At 41.9% G+C, this 21,559-nt stretch overlaps 1 protein-coding gene across 4 annotated transcripts in view; it reads right to left on the bottom strand.

Moving 5' to 3' along the window:
• TSNARE1 (t-SNARE domain containing 1) overlaps nt 1-21,559 on the bottom strand; it is a 448,956-nt gene that overhangs the window by 207,062 nt on the left and 220,335 nt on the right. For all 4 annotated transcript variants that reach the window (XR_011807322.1, XM_038174847.2, XM_038174848.2 and 1 more), the window contains one exon: nt 12,134-12,298. Coding sequence is in view for 3 of the 4 variants with exons in the window: in XM_038174847.2 (XP_038030775.1) it covers nt 12,134-12,298 (165 nt within the window). In the remaining variant the exon portion in view is untranslated. The remainder of the gene's footprint in view (nt 1-12,133; nt 12,299-21,559) is intronic.

Here is a 21,559-nt window from a genome sequence, read left to right as displayed (position 1 = left end):
GGAAAACCACAGGGACAGACACACACTGCTTGTGTGTGTTTTGGGTGGTGGGGAGAGCATGAGTTATTCCCCCAAACCTCTGATTTTATGGCCAATCCCTAGAACCAGCCAGGGAAAGAGACAGTAGCTGCTTTCTCCAAGAACTTGTCTCACACATGAAGATGAGTTTTTTCTTACAGCATAAGAAAAAAAATCTTATATAGAAAGATCATATTTTCTTACATAAAAACAACCTTCTCCTTAAGTAGAGTACAAGGACTCTCAGCACTGTATGAAATTTAATGTTATTCCTCCTGATCATTGCCAGCTATACGGGCTTCCATCGTGGCGTGGGGGAGAAAGGTGACTGCTGAGAAGCTTGGCATGTGCAAAATGCCCCTGTACGTACAAAAGCTTTGAACACAGACCCCTCTTATGAGTGCAGCCAGCAGAGAACCATCATTTGTAAACTCAGCATATCCTATTTGCAGTCTCCAGAGCACTTTGTCCAACATAGCCACCCCTCTGGTAATTTTTCCCCCAGGTGTGTTTTATGCGTGCAAGTATCTTAGCAACTCTTTTCCTCCCTGCCCTCCCTCATCGTCATATCTCAGGATTTTTCAGAGGGCAAGAAGTTATCTCTCTCTTTGACAGTACAATCTGCTACACGCCCTCGGAGAGACGGGTTTGCTATTTAGCTTCTCCCGATAAAGTCATGATATCATGGGTGAAACTTCAGAACACAGCAAGCTCCCCCTGTAGGGGAGATCTGCCTTCAGTTACAAATGATGATTAGCGTTTTCCTTGAGCTTCATCCAAGCTGGATGGATGACAGTGTGTTTTGTGAACAAGAGCACGTTCCATCTGCCTCGCAATTCAAAGAAGGGGAGAAAAATTAAAAGCCAGCTCCGCCAGATCTTGTATTTGGATCTCACATCACAGCACGCTCAAAGGGAATTGGGAGCGGAAGTAGAGGACGGGCAGCGCTTTAATCCTGGCACGGACACCCACTCTTTCCTTGGTCTTAGGCAAGGCATTTACATTTCTATGGAGTTCCACTGGCAGCGAAACAATCCGCAATGTCTCAGTTTCCCCAGCTGTGAAATGGGGATAGGAGCACGGTCACACATCTGCAGCAGCTTTGATCCCCCATGTGCTGCGTGAGCAGGAACTGACAAGGGAAGATAGGGCTCGGGGACTTCTGCTACAGAAATCACTGGCAAAAAAAACAGGCAGAGTTAAAGGTAAGCAAATGCTTACGGCTGTCACAGCACTGCCTGCCACAGGTTCTAGCAGGAAGTCTTAGACATTCATGAGAGTGCTTATAGAAAGGTCTTTTTAGTCCCTGTCAGCTCAGTAGAAGATGTCCAGGCTCAGTGTGTAAAAACAGGCTTTGTATGGGCTGATCTTTGAACCAAAGCCCTTCTGCCTCCCATTCTTCAACAGCAATCCCTCACCCTTAAATCAAATGCTTATTCATCTTTTTTTCTTTGCATCAGCTAGAGACCACACTATCCAAAAATGCTTTTTGATGCCTCTATAAAAGTGGATTTTTTAACGGTTACTTTCCACTTCCTTCCTAAGTAAAGCAACCGAACTTTATGCTTGGCCCCACCATATCTGTATGCCACTTTCTGAATTGCAATGAAAACGTGCCCCTGGTTGTAAGTGCTTACAGACACCCGTGCTCACAAAAACCAGTTGGTTTCCAACACAAACTGGAAATACAGACCAACCCAGCTGCTTGTATGATGCTAGATTTCCAGGAAGGGGAGGAATATTTAAAAGCCATTGTGTTTTGGTGTTTGAGGTAGAATCAGAGAAGGTTGGAAAAGCCCTCCAAGATCATCTGGTCCAATCATCCCCCTACCACCAATGTCATCCACTAAACCATGTCCCTAAGCACCACGTCCAACCTTCCCTTGAACACCCCCAGGGATGGTGACTTTAACATCTTAGGCTAAACCACGTCCTTTTACAAGTGTTGTAAGACTAGCAACATCTTACCGAGCCCTAGAAATGTGTTTTGTTTAGTTTAGTTATCATTTGTTTGTTCATTTGTGTTGTTTTTTTTTATGTGTGCGTGTGTGTTTTTTGGGGGTTTGACATATTCAGGCTTCTCAGAGGCCTTTTCTGCTGTTCATTCTTTGCCTCTTTTCTCTGCTGGAGTAATGAATTAATGAGCATGTTAGGAAAGGACCGATTCCAGCAAACTCTGTTGGGATCTATTCCTCAACAAGGAATATGGCTCAGAAAGAAGCGCTCAAAAAAGATGCAAATATTTGGACTAAACCAACAAGTTCAATAGTCATAACACCAGGTCAGCGCTCTTGAATGCTGATTAATGTACCCGGGACCAGAAAGAGCATGAAGACACATCATCCAGGGGATGTCCACAGAACAAAATTGATGGGGCAGGGACCCCCTGGGCACAGGGCCACCCCACAGACTTCTCTTCCAGGGAGGTGCAGACACAGGCACGGACACTGACCCCACACCAGCCTCTGCAGACTCCCACCTATCCCCCCGATGCCATCCCGATATCCTGACTGTTCTCCCAACTAAATGACAGATGTGGTGTGAAGGGTAAAGAAGAGCATGAACCCCTGCCTGCCGTGGCAAGAGATGTCAGAGGACAGAGAATGAGAATGACTTGCCTTTCCTCACGCGGGTGAGGAGATAGAAGTGTCTTGTATTTAAATTAAAGGAAGATTAAGGCATGAACTTTTGGTAGCTCTCAGTGGTGCAGTCTGAGGAGATGGAAGGATAATGGGATCACAGGGTCGCAGGATAATTCAGGCTTGAAGGGGCCACTGGAGGGCCCTAGCCCGATGCCCTGCTAACAGGAGACTACAACATCACACCAGGTTGCTCAGGAGTTTATCTAAAAATGTGCATTAATATATATATATTTACATAAAAATTGCATTACTCCATAATATCTTGGTGAGTCTTAGCAGTTTCTGCCTCAAGTATGCTGTCTGGTAGCCTCAATACATAGAGGAATTGGAGACTTCAATGAAGGGAAGGAAATGACAACCAGAGGGGTCACACCAGAGAGACTGATGGTGAATGGAGTAGTGGGGAAATACAGGTGTGTAAAGCACGTGGCATAGTAGGGTGCCAAAACCAACAAAGTTAGTAAGCCCGTAGCTGAGAATAACACTTTTTAACCACATAGTTTATCTTCTGACAAACCCAGCAGATATATCTCTCTTCCTACTTCTAAACCCAACACAAACCCACATTCTATACAATATTCTATAGATTCTATACAATCTTTTTTTCATAAATGAACAACTCAAAGTATTACAGAATACCTGAAGAAGATGAGCCTGCAGAGTGCAGAGGACGTAAAATAATAGTGTCTGGTATCAGCCTCTAAAAGCTGACATTCCCTGATAATGCTGTTAACATTGCCTGGGATGTTTACTATAATTTCAGTGAGAACATGAGTCTATAACTGTCAAGGCAGCACCAGGCACTTTTTGGCAAACAGGAGGGAACACGAACTAGTCTCACTGTGAAATGTGTATTTCAGTCACCTTCTCAATGATCCCTTTCCCTTGTAACCTCTGTAGGGTCTCATCTTTACCCTTGGTTCATCCTTCTCTTCCAGGATGCACAGGCAGGGATGGGATGCTTCAGGGCTTTTGCAATGTGAGCTTTTTCTATTCAGGACATAAGGTCAAAAAAAAAATATATATATATAGGAATTTTCACCAATCCAAATGTAGAGTGTAACAACAGGTTAGCAAGTCTGTATCACCCTTCACTCCTGTAATGCTTCTTTTCCCCTTTCTGAATTAAAGACTCATGGATATTAGTAAAGTGCAGCAGCTACCATCGTGAAATAAGGGAAAAAGCCTTCTTACTGTACCATGACCTGAAGCAATATGCTACTGCAAGGAAAAAAAAAAAAAAAAAAAGAAGAAGAAGAAGAAAAAAAAAAAAAGCAAAAAAGCACACCTTATTTCCTAACCTAAAATAAATAAAAAAGAAAGCACGGCACTACTCAAAGCAGGAGGGCAAGAAGTCAAATCCGCAGTAACAGCTCTTGAGAGTCCTGCTGGGGGATCTTGCCTTGTTGATGGACTATTGATCTGCATTGTTATTAATTAGCACTGAAGAGTGAAGTGCTCTAACCCAAATAATAGGTGAGAGTGGTAATTCCCCTTTGGGGCAGCAAATCGCATCTACAAAAATAGTTGAATCGATGAGGCAGATGATGTTTGCACTGTCTGCACTAACAAAAATAGCAGCAAGATATTACCTTTATTGAGACAGACATCATTTGGCAACAAAATATAGGCAAAAATGCAGCAAATGGAGGTGGAAAGTAACACGTCTTTTTTACAAAGGAAATATTAACACTTCAGTGAGAGAATTTGCTGAAGCTAAACACTATTTCACTTGAGCTAGAGATCTCTCTCCAGCTCTCTACCTTACCAATGTACAGACAGCCTTCAACTCAGCTCAGTTTCTGTGGATACATATGCAGATGTGTCCGCGCAAAATTCAGATTATTAGTAAAATAATGTGTATGTTTGCACTATTTTCTCCTTCTGCAGAGGAAATACTTCATTTTTAGTAGGTGTTGAAGTCCATCACTGTTCAGCAAAGCTCTTAAGACATATTTAGGTACGATTTGCTGAATCAGGGCTTTCATTCCTAGCTCCGTGCAAACTTGCTGAAAGGAGGAGTTCACAAAGAGAAGGATTTAGGGTGAAATTCTTTGACACTAACAGTCCCTGGATAAGGTAATGGGACTCTAAAAAAAAAAAAAAAAAGGAAAATTATCTCTAGTACACAGTAGAAACCTCACCAATTTAGTTAAAAGCACTTCGCCATACACAGTACCATCATAAGGTTACACCAGAGACACAAGAAATACCCAGGGCTAAAAATAGTTTTTATGTATTGCTTTCTCTCTGTCTTGTGAGATCCTAGATCATCCACATATCCCTGATAAGATGCTGATTGCAAAAATATACAAGCATTAACCATTAACAGAATTGACAAACTATATGGACATTGCACAGCACTTCACTTGGATCCCCTCCGGGTCCCATGTGATAGCTCTTCAGTCCTGAAACAAAATCTTATTTTATGCATGTTTTCTCTGTGCAAGGTGGCAGGTATCATGAGAAACCTGTGTCAGAGCTTGTTGGAACAATTTTCTTCTAGCATGATGGTGAAGCTCCTCTAGCATGATGATGTTTTGGGCTCTAAGACATGATAAAAAAAAAAAAAAAAAAAAAAAAGAAAAGACAATTTTAGGCAGCACTGGGAACTGTCCTAGATGGAAAAAGCCAAACTTAAGGTAGTATGTGATCTTACTGGCTGGAGATGACCAAGAATCAGATTTTCCCTCCTGCAGGCTGAATGCCTACTATCAGTCAGAGTCCCTGAGGTGGAGCCTGGGAGTACATCCCTTAAAGCAGTTTCATCCAAGAGGCATTAAGTTTGTGAGCTCTGAGAGTCCTGTGGCATGACCTAAAACACAGGATATGAGGGCAAGTACACGATTCTCCCCAGAAGTGCTTTTCTCATTCAACACAAAACTTCTGAACAGACGCACCCTCAGTTAAAGTGCTCCACAAGGAAGCCTGGAAGTGAACTAGCACACGTTCAGCGTAGATTCTTGAGAGAGCATCATCTGGAGTGCAACCAAGTGAGTCAAATTGACAGAGAAAACACCGAAACAGCACTGGCCCATTCAGGGCAGAGGCTCCGAAACTCCAATTAATGCAACCTTTCGTTTCTAACTGGCATGATTCTGGCAGTTTGGAGGCAGGAGTCGACATGCTAAGGACGTGGAGATTGACTAGGAAGCATGCTGATGTGAAGGCAAGTAATTTAGTTTTTCAGCAATGCATAAATATGCAGGCCACAAGAGTAGAAACAGGGGCAGAACAGGTAAATCAGTATGCTAAGAAGCCGGTCTCTGCATGAGTCTGCTGGGATAGGCTGTTTTTTGTTCTCAGTATTTGCTAAGGCTTCTTCACATTTTCAAAAGAGCCCAGCTGTTATTTCCACATATCTCTTATTTTGCCCTCAGGCTTGCACAGTTTCCCACAGAATTTACCCTTAATTCTCCTTATTCCTTCTCTTTCCTAAATGTCAGTGAAGACTAAAGAAAATTGTTGTGATCAAATCATTGAATCAATAGGGCTGCAGCTGTACAAGGACAGAGAAGATGCCCGATCTCAGGCTCTGCAACTGCAGGTATGCATTTCTCTGCATCCATGTTACTAAGTCCTCTTACGCCCTGAACGGAGTGGATGAAGCCAAATTGTTTTTGGAGAATACTAACTCTCAAAATGTGTTAATATTTGGGTAAGCACTGGGAAAAAATGTGCTAGGATATGCCCTAACAACTTAGGAGTGTAATGAGTCAGTTCTGGTGCCTGCAAGTGTTCCTTGATACTCCTTAATTTACTAGTGTAGAAATTACCTAGAAATCGTTCCATCAGTGCTTGTAACCTTTGAATTGGATCCACGGGAGTTTAACACATTTCTTACGTTCAGCTTTGGTACGACACCAAGATCCCATGCACAGTCTGCTGCTGTAGCAGAAGGGAATTAACAAATGGGGAAGAATTGAGAAAAGAGCACCGAGGTGGCTGAAAAGCAAGGGAGAGTGACTTGTGAAGAGGAGGATAACTGTTAGCACTCGAGGAGTTTAAACACCAAAGGGGAAGAAGAATTATTTGCAGGGTCCAATAGAGTTTTACTAGGTGTTAAGAGCTGAGAACGAGTAAGGAATCTTTAGCGAGAACAGAGGGAAGCATTTCATCAACACTGAAGTCTGCTGGACCGTGAAATAGTCTCCTAAAATAAATGGTGGCAGCCCTACAGCCCGGGTCATTTTAAATTAGACTGGCCAAAATACTTGAGTGGATTCTCCAGGGAACAACTCAATAGCGGGTCCCAGGGATGGCCATGTCAACCTCTGACGGGCATGATAATGAGGCTCCCCAACGCCGCTGTGAGCAGAGTGCATTTGAACGCTGTTTGACACTCACACGGCAGCAGATCTTTCACATTCGGTGCTTGTCATGATATCATGTTATTTATACATTACTTTGAGTTGAAAAGTCTGTGTGAAGAGGCAAGCAGAGCCCTCATAAGTCAAACCCCTGGACTATCGAGGCTGATGAAATAGCTTGCATTAAACCTTCTAAACGGCTAGCATCAGTGAGAGATTTTACTGAAAATACCCCTCAGCAAGAAATTATACGCAGTAATGAGTGAACAAGGAACATGTTCGAACTAACAAACATACTCTGACAGACTCTGTGGGGCTTTTTCTTGTTTTATTTTTATTGTATTTCATCTTCTGTCTGGTTCCAAATGCTTGACTGACAGGAGTGTAAGTTGGCATCTATCACTTCTCTTCAAAACAGATAGGAAATGAACATCAACATTTCTCAACACCAATCCAGGGGGAACAGGCTTTCCTAAAACTATAAAAGCATCTCACACCTGTTGCCACAGCCTATTCAGCTCACCTTCCCTTTTGCCAAGAGAGGTATCAGCTAAAACGGAGTTCTGTTGTTTTCTTTTGTTTTCTCTGGGATATCCTCAACTGATGATCAGAAACTAGATGGAGGTGTTCTCGACGTATACTCACTTCCCACAAACAAGCAAAGCATCAGCTCTCGTGTTCTGATGACCAGGTATTACTGGAGAAAACTGTCCGCCTTCCCATATTAGCCAAGTTAATGCCTGGGTTCTGCATCATATTAAAAAAAAAAAGGGAAAGAAATGGAAACCTGTGGAAATGCCCATTGGACCAGGGGGATCCCTTCTGTGATTTTTTGCGTCTTCTGACCTAAATGAGGAAAGAACACCTTAAAAAACTTATTATCCCAATTCTGAGATGTAGGATGACGCTCTTATCCTCGTTTCATAAGTGACTTAAGATCAGTATGATGAGCACCCAGGTCACATAAGCTGATGGCAGAATTGACATTGAACTATTTCCAAACACTTTCCTAGCACCCCTCTGTTGGGGGACTCTCCATGGGCATCTGCAGCTGATGGTCTCCCATCTTCAATGTCCACCCAGTTAGTGATGATTTATCACCAGGCTGTGTTTCAGCCAGACTCACCTTATATTCATTTGGTCTGAATGACTGACCTCCTAATTGTTAAGTTGGTAACTACAATTAGTTCTGTGAAGTGTCTGACATCTGCTGCCTTTCAGGGCTGAGAGGTGATGTGATCAGTCCTGGTAATGTCAGGTTTGGCAGCCAACAGAATGGGCAGCTGCCTAGCCCCATGGGCTGAGCTGTTATTGCTGCTGCTCCTCCTGGGGGGATGGAGACAAAAATGGGTGTAGGCAGCTCAGGATAGACAAAGTGGCCTTTACTATTACAGGCACAACCCTTTGCAACAGCAGGAGCTCTTCAAATATGCCCTTGGATAGAATTGGTAGTAGGGTGATGGTTGGACCAGATGAAGGAAGGTCTTTTCCAACCTCATTGGTTCTATGATTCTATGATATTTCTGACCTGGCTATTCCCCATTGTAGATGGTAATAGCACGCTCACTGCTACATTAGCAGCCCAGGAAGCACAGGAGTGGGATGTGAGACTCCTATAGGAAAGGAAGGAAGGTTGTGGAAGAGGTGGGATGGAAATGGTGGTAGTGCCTGGGAGGGCTTCTTCTCCTCCTCCTCTCTCATCACCTCTGGACCAGCTGTGTCTGTACTGCAAGGATCACCAGGGGTTGTCTGAATCAATACTGCATTTAGCACCCTTTTTCTCTAGGTCTTTCCAGTCACCAGGCAAAGTTCCTCATTCAGTGGTTATCCATTTCTTCTCAAAGTGTTAATTCTTCCCCCCCGACTACAGGTGCCAGTGAAAGGCATGGGGGGCTAAATTATAGCCATTTGCTATGGCTGGGCTTGTGCCAGCACTGAGCACTGACAATGCACATTACAGTTCAGCTCATGTATTTCTGATGGCACATTTTACAGTGCTATATATAAAGTTGTTATGGCATCTATTATTCACTGCCAATACAGTTCAAGTTAAAATAGGCTTTATATAACAGTTCAAAGCAATATTTTAAGAAATAACACTTGTGTCAAGGCTGCTGTGTCCTACCAGATTTTGACATTTCCAAGCAATAAAGATCTTTATCCAAAATGTAAGGTTTTGGCGAGACATCTCCCTTGCAGACTTCTCTATTTTTAATCTGCGAGCAATATCAAAAGAAGTAGATTTAAATAAAATGAACAGCCAGCTGAACTTCTGACATGGCTGTTATCTTTCTAGGTGGAAACTGTGAACACTGAGAAGTGCCTCAAGGGATGTGCATGACAGAGAACAATGTCCCATTAACCTGCACCTCTGAAGAGATTCTAGAGATGTGGAAAACACACAAGTGGGAAAGAGCCATTGGAACGTTAAGAAGATATCTATTATGGACCCAATTTTATATCTGTTTTTCAGGACATGAGATGGCAAGAGAATTTATTTCCCCATTCTTCTAGCAATGAAAAAATGGTTTTATGTGTTCTTGCAAAAAGGACAAATTCAACATCTCCAAAAGAAAAGACCCAACACTGGTACCAGCATCACAAGCTTCTCTGAAGTTATGCGCTAAATAGCGTGCCCCAGAAGACAAAATTCTAGCAATGCTGTGCTTAAGACCTGCGTGTTTCTGGTGCTAGATACTCAGAAAAGTAAAACTCCCGATAAGGCCAATCTACTTGCATAAAATATGTTTTGCACTGCTCTATTCTTCATTCTGGTCCCCAAAGAACACAGGAGAACAAATGCTATATATCAATTTGGTGATAAATCTAGTTTATTAGTTGGGTTTGACAGTTAAGAATAATGTTTCCTTTTAGCCTTCTTGGTTAGTTACTGGTTTTGAAAACATATTTGAAAAAGTTTTAAGGGTAACTTTGAGCTCAATGAGTCCCTTCTCTGTACACCGACAACTTCTAATGAAATTGGGGAAGTTTTAATGTACAAGATGAGTCTTTTCACAAGAAATATGTTCATGTGGGTCAACAAACAGAAAAACAAAACTCAGTGAAAATGATTTAAAAGCACCATCTGCTTATTCAAATACAGCTGGGGAGAGGTACGATGCAGTCCAAAAATCCATTTCATTTTCATTATATTTCTTTCAAAAGAGATGTTAAATAAAATACTGCTGGGCCTAAATGCTTTCCTCCTGGGGAGAAATGTTTTAGCTGCATTTGAAATAATGTATGTGGAATGCAGTCCTGCTTACTGGATAAACACGGATCTCAGATAGCAAAACAAAATGGATGCAGCTCTGATGGGGACAGGAAAAAACAATTGGTAAAAACAAAGTGTGCTTCTTAGGAAGCACAAGTCTGAACTTCACTAATTGCAGAAGTTGAACAGGTCATTCAGAGGGAAGTTAATATTAGGTAGAAAGGTAAGCAGAAGCTACCAAATCAATAGATATGCAATCTGCAGAATACATGAGCACTGCATTTATTGAGAAGTTGTACAGCACTGGGACTATATTCACCCAAATTCCTTGGCTGCCTCCTCAGCTTTCAACACAAGCAGCTTTTGTCCAGTTTCCACAAGCCACTGGAAAGCAACTCTCAGGATGCACAGAGGTGTACAATGCAGAGAGGAGACGTCAGAAGTCACCATCAGTACCCTTTTCATGGCCACGAGGTCCAGTGTGGCACCATGCAGAAATACCATATTGTAGCACAAACACAGAATTTAAACAGTAAAATTAGGATACACAACTAAATTTTGTTGTTGTTGTTTTGTTTTGTTTTTCCTGGGAAGGAAACGGGGCAGCATAAAGATGGAAAGAGAAAAGCAGTGACTATATCTTAGAATAAACAATCACAACAACATCCTTTTTATCTGCAACACGATGCAGAAATACCATTGCATCCATCCTTCTTGGACATCACAGTACAAGATCATGTCAAAACATGCATCTTCTTGCAACAGAGTTCCCTAGAGTTTGTCCTGGTGGGTGCAAAGAGTTTCCCCAGGTATGAAAAGCTCATTCACACCCAAAAATGCTCAATATTCTGAGATATGAGAATATAATTTAATATGAGAATATCCTTTCACAATTTCATCCCTAGTGATGCACACAAGTGCACAAAGGTCAATCATCTCTATTCAGCAAACCATAACAGAGATTAGATGTACACTAACCTCAACCCACTCCTATAAAACTATCAATATTTCCTACTTACAGGATTGACTCATATGTAACTATCACTGTGTGCAAACAGAGGTCAAACCCTCAAAGCACCAGTCTACAGCAGGGACATTTGTCCTCTTTTACCACTGTTAACTCAATCACAATTCCTGCTACACCACAACCAAAATCCATTCTGATAAAATTAGCTCAATCCCATTAAAGGACAAAGTATAGTCCTTAATTAAATGTTCTGATTTATTCTGAAGCCCTCTTTTTTTGGTTCAGCTTGAGTTTAGGCCTGTAAAAGCATACAAATTATAAAGATTTTATATTCTAATTTTTACTCGTTTATTACTTAAATTTGAGTAACAAGAGTTTCCCAAAGCATAAAAGAGAGGTATAAAAAGAAAAATGTGGGATGTTTAACTCATTCAGACCTCTTTTTGTTCCCTTTACCATATTATATTTATAGCACCTCTAAGAAAAAAAAAAAAGTGAAGAAAAATCGTATGCCTTCTTTTACCTATATTAAGAACATCCGAATACTGTGACAAAGCGACAATTCTTGAAAAAAAAATCAATTTATTTCATCTACTGATTATTCTCTCTAATGTTAAAGATGAATATTTTCTGTCCCAAACTTGACTTTCAATTGTTTCTGCAACACAACAAGAAAATTGTTTTGCTGTTCAAAAGCAAGTTCAATTAAACTACCTTACTACAGACCATTATGGAAGAAGAAAATACCAGCCAATGAAAATTAATTATTACTTGCCATTTTTATTGCAGGTCATATAGATTTCTAGTTCTTCCTTCTGTCACTCAGTTCCAATTTTAGAAATGCCTGATAATCTCTCCTATATCTAGTGATGATGTACAGGCAGCCACGTGAATTAGCATTTCTTTTGTCACATTGAGCAATGCAGCACACAAGGAACCTGCACTTCCAGCTTGCAAGCCCACGACAAGAGAGGTTACTGACCTCAATCTGCTGAATGGCCTCCTCCCGCTGACGGATGGCCTCCAGATCCTCTTCTGTGATTTCTGAGAGCAAGGCTTGATCCTGACTCTGGTTTTGCCACATGCCATCTCCTCCGTTAAAGATCTTCTCATCATCGGCGAGGTCAGAGAAGGGAGTCTTAGGGCTCTGCTCAGATGGGGGAATAGAAAGAAAGCAAAGGAAGTTTAACTGTTGTTCAGTTTTGTGTAACCTTCTTGCTGGAAAAGAAAATAGTCATACAATAGATTACATAAACTGTGGTGAAAAGGTGAAGAGAATAACTGGAAGTTATATAAGGGAACACATATCAGGTCTTGATGAGGAGTTAGGACCTGAAGCCAGATCTCTTGAGCTACATTAAAGCCCCAGCAACCAGTTTGTTTTTTGACAGTTCTCACAGAACAAAACTTCTACATGCAACTGAAAAAATCACCCCATTGATTTTCCTGCAAATCCTTCTAGAATTAGATGCTTTCGCAGATGTACATAAGCCTTATGTGTCTGCCTTGAAGACTTCACAGTCCAACTTTCAAAAGAAAACGAAGATGCTATCTTGTTTATTTATGAGAAACTATAAATACAATTAAAAAAAAAAAAAGAAAAAAAAGAAAAAAAAAAAAGCAATCCATTATAATAATGTTCCTGCACAGACATCAGTATGAGAACCTCACAGCTTCATGGTGTTTCCTCTGTAGAGTTGACTTGCTTTTGCTTCCACGTCAGAAACTGATTTCTAGGTAGCTAGATGTTCATGTTGCCTTTGGGAGCTGTGCTTGTGTTCTGAGCCAGGTTCAAAGAGCCTGCTCGTGATCGAACTCATCTACACTGTGGAGGTTTAGCAAGGTCTTCTCATCCTCCCAGCCCTTAGTTTGTGTGCCTGTAGAGATGGTTCAGCATAGACAGGACTGAGAGAATGAACTGACACGAAGTTGGTATGGATAGTCCAGGTCAAGTCCAAGTGCTAAACTTACAGGCACTGCAGAAGGTTCCAAGCCTGCAAGTTTATGAGTATTTGATTTCAAAAAATACACAAGGTCCTTCTGGCCTTGATCTGAGCTTGGACTCCCAATCAAAAGTTACAATAAAAAAGCAATCCAGTTGCTTCCAGCACTATGAAATTGAAAGACATAATGGCAGTTGCTACAGCATGCTCTTGACCTGAATGTCACCGAAGTCCCCCAAAAACTACAGGAGAAAACAAGCACAAGTATTCTGGAGGGTGCTCAATTCTCTGAATCTGGACTTATCTGAAGCACAAACACTGGGACTCTTAAATGCCCCAAATTCCCCCAAACTGGGGGAAGCAAGGCCATCACATAGCTTGTTGGAAGGGCGTAGGACTGCAAGACTGTAAGGACTGCAGTGGAAATTGCAGTGGAAAAAATGTCAAACCACCTAGGCATGAATGAGAAACCTAACCAAGCATGCGAGAGGGAGGCAGGAGAATGAGCAAAAGAAAAAAGACACTTTTAAGGGGTTTTACTTCATGCTGCTCTGCTTAGAGATCTGCCTTGAGGAACTGTGAAGGAGGCATAGAGAAAATGGGTATTTTTTAACTATTACTGTCACATTTAGACATGCAAACTAGGTAGATTTTTAAGAGTATCAGGCACCTGGAAACTGTTATTTAACTCTTTAAAAAGTGTATAATTTCTGCATTTGGAGACTAAAGAACTTTTGCAGTTGCCTAAATATAGACTTTGCCTAACAAAAGCAATTCATTATTATTATCACCATCGTCTAGTTGCAGACGAAGAAAATTATACAATGTGATGAAGTAAGTAGGGTAATGGAAGAAGTAGAGGCATGCAGAAAAAAATTGGCAGTGTAGAGTCAAGCATATTTCAAACATATAAACAGAAGATAAAAATATTTGACATGAACATCTTTGTTTCACCTTCTGTTTCCCTGGGATCTGTTATCTACAGAGAAAGGGTATGTTACAGGAAGAAAATCATCATTTAAAATGAGGTTAAAATTCATTTACACTTTAAAAAACGCATTTTAATAGGATTAAGATACTCTGGAGGGCTTTATTCACCAATTATTATGTGCCTCGGACACTAACTTATCTAGTGGAGTGTTTCACTGCCAAAAAAATATATTAATGGACTCAAGAAGAAGAAAAGAAAACACACCGTGGGGTATATTCTGTTGCTTCATTTTTAGTGATAGAGGAGTTCTTGCATCTTCACCAGTTATACTGCACAAGGTGATGAAGGCTGGAAGGGCTCATGTGTCTGACCTCTGAAGATGCAGGAAAGCAATGATCTGGTGAAGTGCTGTGGTCACAAAGCTGCTCTGCCATGGATTTAAATGCATGTGAATGGCCACCTTAATCCATGCTTCCCCATGCAGATACATCCATTTCAGTGGAAGATATCAAATTTGCTCATTACCAAATGTTTCCCATCCTGTTCTGAAGTGGGAGCACAGGATTAACAGGAGATTCAGCAATACAATAACCAGCTCCTCAAATGATATTAGTCCCTGCAATACTACAGTTGTATCACAAAGATGCTTGGTCTGGCTTCTGTCAACTGTATCTGTCATCCTCCCTTGTTGGTCCTACTATCTGTAAATAACCCCCAAATATAATACACATAGAGCAATGCAAGTGATGCTGCTCAGTCATCTCTTACAAAAGCCAGCTATTTACGAGTTTAAATACATAATGGTCTAGAAACAGATGTTTTTCTCCAAACAAAGTAGTGGCTTAAGTTAATTTCAGAGCTGCTGAAGGCAATTATGTGATTTTGTGTCCTTAACATCTTTTGAGAAAACCCAACCACAACTGCTGAATGAACGAGTGAACTGTGAAACAACAGAATGCAGGGGGTCTCAAATTGCCTCCCAGCCACAAAAACGGCTCCATAGTAACCTTAACTGTAGTCATCATGACCTGCTAGGGGGATCTGTATGGCAGCCGGCTGTGCGGAGAAATTAAAAGTGATTTTGTGGTTGTTGATGCTAGAGTGGCCCTCATTTCAGTGATAAAGTGAACAAATCCTGGATTTGGAAATGAGAAGAAATCTGATGACTTAATATTTCTGATTGAAAACTGTGTATAAGTAGGTTTATCAGTGTATTTCTTTCCCTTTAGAGTTTTGCTCATTGCCATGTCTGACAAAATCTCTTATTTATAGCAAGAAGAAATATGATGGAGGGCACTCATTGAGCCTCCACAGATAAAGTTCCTTTTGACAATGCACTGCAAGGGGCCATAACTCCCCATACAGGCATTTCTGCATTAAATTTGATTTAGTGCCAAATTTTATGCCCTGTGAATCTCTATGTAATTTTCTGTTGGATTTCCTTTCATAAATTGTTAATTGGATGTGTTTGAAGTTGCTCTTTTGTTGAAATTTGCCTGTGGCAGATTTTTGTCAAGATGTATCTATAAACCAAACACTGCCTGTGAAAAAAAATGATAGGGGAGAAAAAGTTGAGTTTATCTGATATGCTCAGTAGTTCTTTTAAAACTAAATTCTTAGGACTGAGGGTCATACTTTGTTGTTATTCATCATATCTGAAAAATTATGCCCCAGCACAACATTTTTTCTGTTGGATAAAATCTTTTCACTGGGATAAAATCATTCCTGCTTACAACTACATTTTTTTATCAGATTTATTCTACAAATGGGAAGTTGCTATATGCAGCTGCTGATAGAGGAAAGGGGAAAAGAAAAAAATAATAAAAAAAAAAAGGCTTATCTGGAAGGGGCAACTTCTGCCAGCATCTGTATTTTACCAGCCATCAAATCTTTACATCAGATGCTGCACATCTGAGACCCCTCCGAAGACAACTCCCCCCATCCAGCCCTGTGTCTGCTTCACTCCCCATTCGTATATTATTTGGGACAAAAGAAGGGTGCTAACACACACAATTTCTTCTCTACGTACACAGCAATATCAGTAGTTTTACAGCCCGCGTCACATAAAACCAGCAAGGAAGGGACTGAAATGACCTCTCTTAATAGGCTCTTAATTCCACCCAGAAGCAGAAATCTAACCTGAACTACACCTCATATAATATCACCTAACCTGCGGGGTTCATCTTCAGAGCATTAGGGAATATCCTGCAGGTGGGTGCTGGTAACAATTCAGTCCTGTAGCTCTCTTTTACGTCTATAACTTTAACGATGTAATTGCTGATTGCTCATTACAGGTTGTTCCCTCACCAGAAATTAAAATAATCAAGCAAACAAGGCATTTGGACAGGTACTAAAGGTAAAGGACACGATGTGTTGACTGGATATAGGTGAGAAAAGACTCAGCACCAGTGAGAGTTTTACTGATTTCAATGGAAAAATTCTTTTCCACACTTCAGCAAAACCTGGCACTGAAAACCATAAAGACACGGAGCAAAATTATAAGGCAGAGAGAAAGGAGACATGCAAATATGTTCCGTTCAGCTCAGGTTAGCTACAAGTAAGATGATTAAGGAGACCAATGTGAGCTGCTGTTGCAGCCTCTCACAGTCGTTCCAAAATTATCTGTAAAAGATGTCAATAACCAAGGTTTATTGGAGCTGGGTTTACAGACCGTGTCCCCCAAATGAATGACACAACCAGAGGGACGGAGGGATGAAGGGCTGAGGAAGACATTCACATTTCTACCTTCAGCTTCTATGTGAAGGCAATCAAAGAGGATAGTTGAGCTCAGTGCCTGAAATTAGACAATGTAAATCCCCTTCTACAACATCTCCATGGACTCTGACTTCAACAAAGAGTTGTGTCCTGGAGAAGACAGTTTAATTTCTGAGTGTGTGCAAGAACGTGGGAAGAGGAAGAGCTCTCACCTTGGCACCTTAGGATGGATGTGACAGCACTGCTATTACCAAAATGGGGAAGGCAAATCTCCTAACTGGACTGAAAACCTAACTCTGGAGAATGTGAAGGAGCACAAATAATATGTTTCTGGCTACTTTTCCACTCAAATGCATATTGCAATCAGTTAGAGCTGTCCTCATAATCGCACGGATGGAAGACACTCATGACTGAAAGCTGTCTCATTTATTCTAGATCATCCTGCGAGGTCTTGGAGTTATTAATGTGCTGAAATATTCCACATAATTGTGCTGAAATATTATTATTTCATTATTATTTCACATTATTACCCTGAAACACAAAATTCACTGTGCACTCTCTGTTACTGGAAGTTCACTGAAAAATATCTAAAATCATGGAATCAGGATCAATGCAGAAAGAAGGGGCCTGTCAACTGTCTTTACTGCACAGAGCCACTTGCCTCAGCTCAGAACCATCCCCAAACAGAAAATAACCTTCCTTTGCTATGCACATCATAGCTCACAAATTCCCTGATCACCCCCAAGTTTATACAAACCCAGGTAGAAGTCGTCTCACTAATAACAAGCTAATTTTGTAGTACATATTGCAGGTTGTTCCACGGAAACCTTGTGCAGCCAGGAAAATAAGAGTATTTTAGAGGTCTTACATGCCTCAGGCAGCACACCAAGGAAAGGTGCTCTGTCTTCTCCAGTCTCCAGAAGCTTCCCGTGCCTCCAGCAGGGATATGGCCAGCTCAAACAGTAATCAACGCACCTCCCACACCTCCTGCAAACTCTCCCATCTCCTTGGGTAACATTTTGGCTCTGGCTTTCACACAAAATGCAAATGCAGAGATGTTTATCTCCTGCTTTATAGTATGTATAGACACATAAACAGCCAGGCTACACTTTATGAGGATATCCTATTCTCGCTAGCATCCAGGCTCAGAGATTCGCATTTTATTGCATGTAGAATAATGAGGCCAGAGTGCCTGCATTAAAGATCAATAAAATACTTTGCATGGAGGACCACTGTGCAGAATGCTGCCGTCGTTACGCTACTTGCTTGTGCCTGACGCATTTTTAATAGCACGTTGGCACTGCAAGCCGAAGGGGACAAAAATGGCACGGAGTAGCCAGTTTGGCCTGCCTACCTACAATATACAGCTAGGTTAAGAAGACAGATAAATCGAATTAGATAATCTTTCTCAAACCACCCTTCCAAAACAACTCACCCTGCAGACTCAATGAGATTTAGAGCTGTTTCTCGCCAAGCAAAAGCCCAAAGCAATTACAGGTAGAAAGGCCTCAGGCAGGCACAGAACAAGCAGCCTGGGACCTCTAAATCTTTTAGAGGAGTGAAATAGTGATATTACAACTTTGCATTATCTTTCACACAGAAGATCGCAGCAGTGATTGGTAATCTGAGCTCCGTTATCTTAGGAGAGGAGCTTCCCACAACAACGGGGGAAGAAATGCAATCACAAATTAACCATTGCTTGCCCTTCCCTCTCACTCAAACGCTGGGCACATTTTAAACTACTGCCTTTAAGTCCTAAACAAAGGCCACTTTCAGGGGGATATTTTCCATCCTTCCTGCATGCAGCTCGAACACAGGCAAATACAGAAATGCATTCAGCATTTTCTTCGAGTTATGTAAATGTGATTACTCTGCACCAATGTAGCATGAGAAGAAGCAGCATGCAAAAATTAGCATAAAGGGAAGGACTGAAGTACATTTTTATTTAAATTAACTAGAATGTCTCATGTTTTGCTGTCTTCACTCTTGATCAAGTTGTTTACTTTTGAATGATGCGGGCCTGAAATTGAGCAAGAAAATCACCATTTCTACCCGCTTCCTGCTATGGAGTCTGCAAGAAATTACTAGTTTTAGGGAAAATGTAAAAACAGAAACTATTTTGCTGATTCGCTTTTCAGCATTTATAAATTCAATCATTCAAGTCTCTGCAGTCATGAAGGCTAAGAAAATCCATTTAGTTTCCTGGAACTAGAAGAGACTTGCTAACAGAGTACCCAGTTCATACCTCCTACTGTTTCTTTCTTCTTTATTTTTCCTTCAAGACTTTATTACTCCACCAAATTCATTTTGAGCAATCCTGACCTCAGCTCCTAGGGCTGCTCTAGTTCAGAGTCGATCTCACTGCACTCAGGGTTGGAGAATTAAATGACATGTCTGTGGTAGACGAAGAAAAGGAAAATAAACCAGAGGCCTGAGGTTTAGCTCTCTGATATCCAACGTGCTTTTAACAAGCGCCATGTATTTTCACCCCAAGGTGAAGACCAAATTTAGGAAGAATGCCCTTCCCACCAGGCTCAGGTGGTGGGGGTGACACGGAGCACAGCCTTAGGTCAGATAATTTGCCCATGGAAAGCGTCAGCTTCTACAGCAAATTTCAGTTTATCACAAGGGCTACATTTGTCATGTGTTTTCACTCTGAATAATTCTTGCAGATGCCCCATAAGCGAGAGAATGAGTAGTTTGTCCTATTCCTATTTCCAGTACTTCTCCTTCCTTTCCCTTGACTTGAGAACTTTGTCTGCTATGCAAATAGATGGTCCTGTGGCAATGTGAGTGAAACGAAACAGCAGCAGTGAAAAGAGGTATAAATTCCCCCTCTCTGTCACCTAACATCCTTTTATTTTCAAGCCCATTTAATTGAATGATGAAAGTCTGATCACAAATATCTAAACCCATCCTTCCTGAAGCCAGCTGCCTGGACTATCAGCAGCTTCAGGTGTCATCTCCACACATGCAAAGCAAGCAGATAAACATTCCTTTAGGACTGTCTTGAAGAAGAGCATTCACCGGTATTTTTACGGCATCGCATCACATTTCTAAAGCTGTTCCTGCCCTTTCCTAGCTGTCTGAATTATATTCTCATCATTCTCTGGCTCCGCACAGCTCTGCTGCTGGCACTGTGTTTTGGCTGGCACTGCTGGCTGAGAGCTGTACTGTACGTTGTCCCTGGATCCTGATGCTAGGCAGAAAACTCCCCTGCTCGCAGCTCCATCGCTGAGCAGCTGAAGCACCTAACATTTCTGCAAAGGGACCACGCTCGCAAGAGCTTGCAGACACATCACAACTGCCTAGAAGGGACCGTGTTGTTTCTGCCTCCCGGTGTTATGTGCCACGCAGCTGGAGAGCAGGTTCCTGCTAGAAAGGCAAACCAAAAGGCGAATGAGTCACTGGCTCACTCGTTAACACCTGTCTAGGGCAAAAAAATAAAAAAGTGAGAAGCCTTTTCCTGGGTTCACATGGAGGCGAGAGCCAAATTCAGCTTGGTTTCCTGCGGCAGAGACAACCCCTAGCACAGGCACAGTGCCACCCTGTCGAGCAGAGCAGGAGAAAAGAAGTAGGAAGATGCTGGAAACATAAAGTACGTCTTTTTCTTTCACGAAATTCACTGGTTTACACGGAAGGTATGAAAATGGGTGCATTTACTGAATCCTAATAGCTGTTATGCAGAATGGAGCATTTGGATTTGTATGTTAGTGGCAAAACCAGAGTATATTTCTATGCCATGCACTTCGAAGGAAAGCCACTCCTGTTAATCCTCATCGCCTTCTGCTTTTTGGAGTTCTCAGTTACTCTTTTTCAGAAACACAACCGATTCCCACAAAACAAACTGCTTTGACAGCAATCTTTTAATCTCATTTCACTACTGGTGTTTTCCAGGGTTTCAGTGGACTGCTCAGAGTCCAAGGAAACGTTCACAGCCTGAGACTGAGGAATGTTCCCATTTAGTGACTGCTCTGCAAAACACCTGCCCGTTCGACAGCCCTGGCACTGCCTGCATTCACAATACTTCAGCTACTGCCCAAAAGCCTGACCTGAAATGAGGACAAAACCCAGAGGCAGCTTTTCACTGCCCGTCTGAAGGAGCTTTGCTGAGCATCTGCTGGGGTTGGTGGTCAGCTGCTGGGCTGAGGAGACTAGACAAGGGTCCTGCCTCTTTGTAAGAGTGAGGTCCACCTCTGGGGGAGAGGAGGAGGAAAGCTGGGGGCTGAGCTGGAGTAGCAGGATGGGACAAGGCTCCTTCATCCAACCACAGCTCCTGGAACCACCCACGGAAGAGCCCCCGCTCCAATTATGCCAGCATTATCCTGGGAAAGCAGCAAGATGCTGCAGCACAGAAATGACTAGCTCTGGGACAACAGCACTGCCTCTGCAGGCAAACATAACCTATTTTCACTTACAGGCTTTTCTCAGCCTTCTACAGTTGGGAATTACTATCCACCAGATTTCACCATAAGGAAAAATGAGGCATCAAGACTTAAACAGTCTGTCTTTTACAGCAATGGATGCTCAGCCCTTTGGTCCACCTCACAGAAAATTATTTCAGTACTAACTCTGAACAAAGCAGAGCAGTACTACAGGCTGGAAACCTGAAAACATAAAGTCAATGTGATTTACTCAAAGCGATCCAGCAAAAGTCAGAGCCAAGCAGAGTCCATCTGAGTAATTAACTGATGACTCCCATGAGGTGTCTCCAGCTGAGAAAGAGACCTCTAAATAGAAAGCAAATCAAGTCCCTCAAGTCACAAGGGGCAGGCGCTGAGCTCTGCTCTCTGGGGACAGCAACAGGACCCGAGGGAAC

The sequence above is a fragment of the Anas platyrhynchos genome, chromosome 2, assembly GCF_047663525.1.
Source record: "Anas platyrhynchos isolate ZD024472 breed Pekin duck chromosome 2, IASCAAS_PekinDuck_T2T, whole genome shotgun sequence".
In the NCBI taxonomy this organism is placed as follows: Eukaryota; Metazoa; Chordata; class Aves; order Anseriformes; family Anatidae; genus Anas; species Anas platyrhynchos.
Note: the sequence above shows the minus strand (reverse complement) of the source record. Positions and strands in the feature narration are given on the sequence as shown.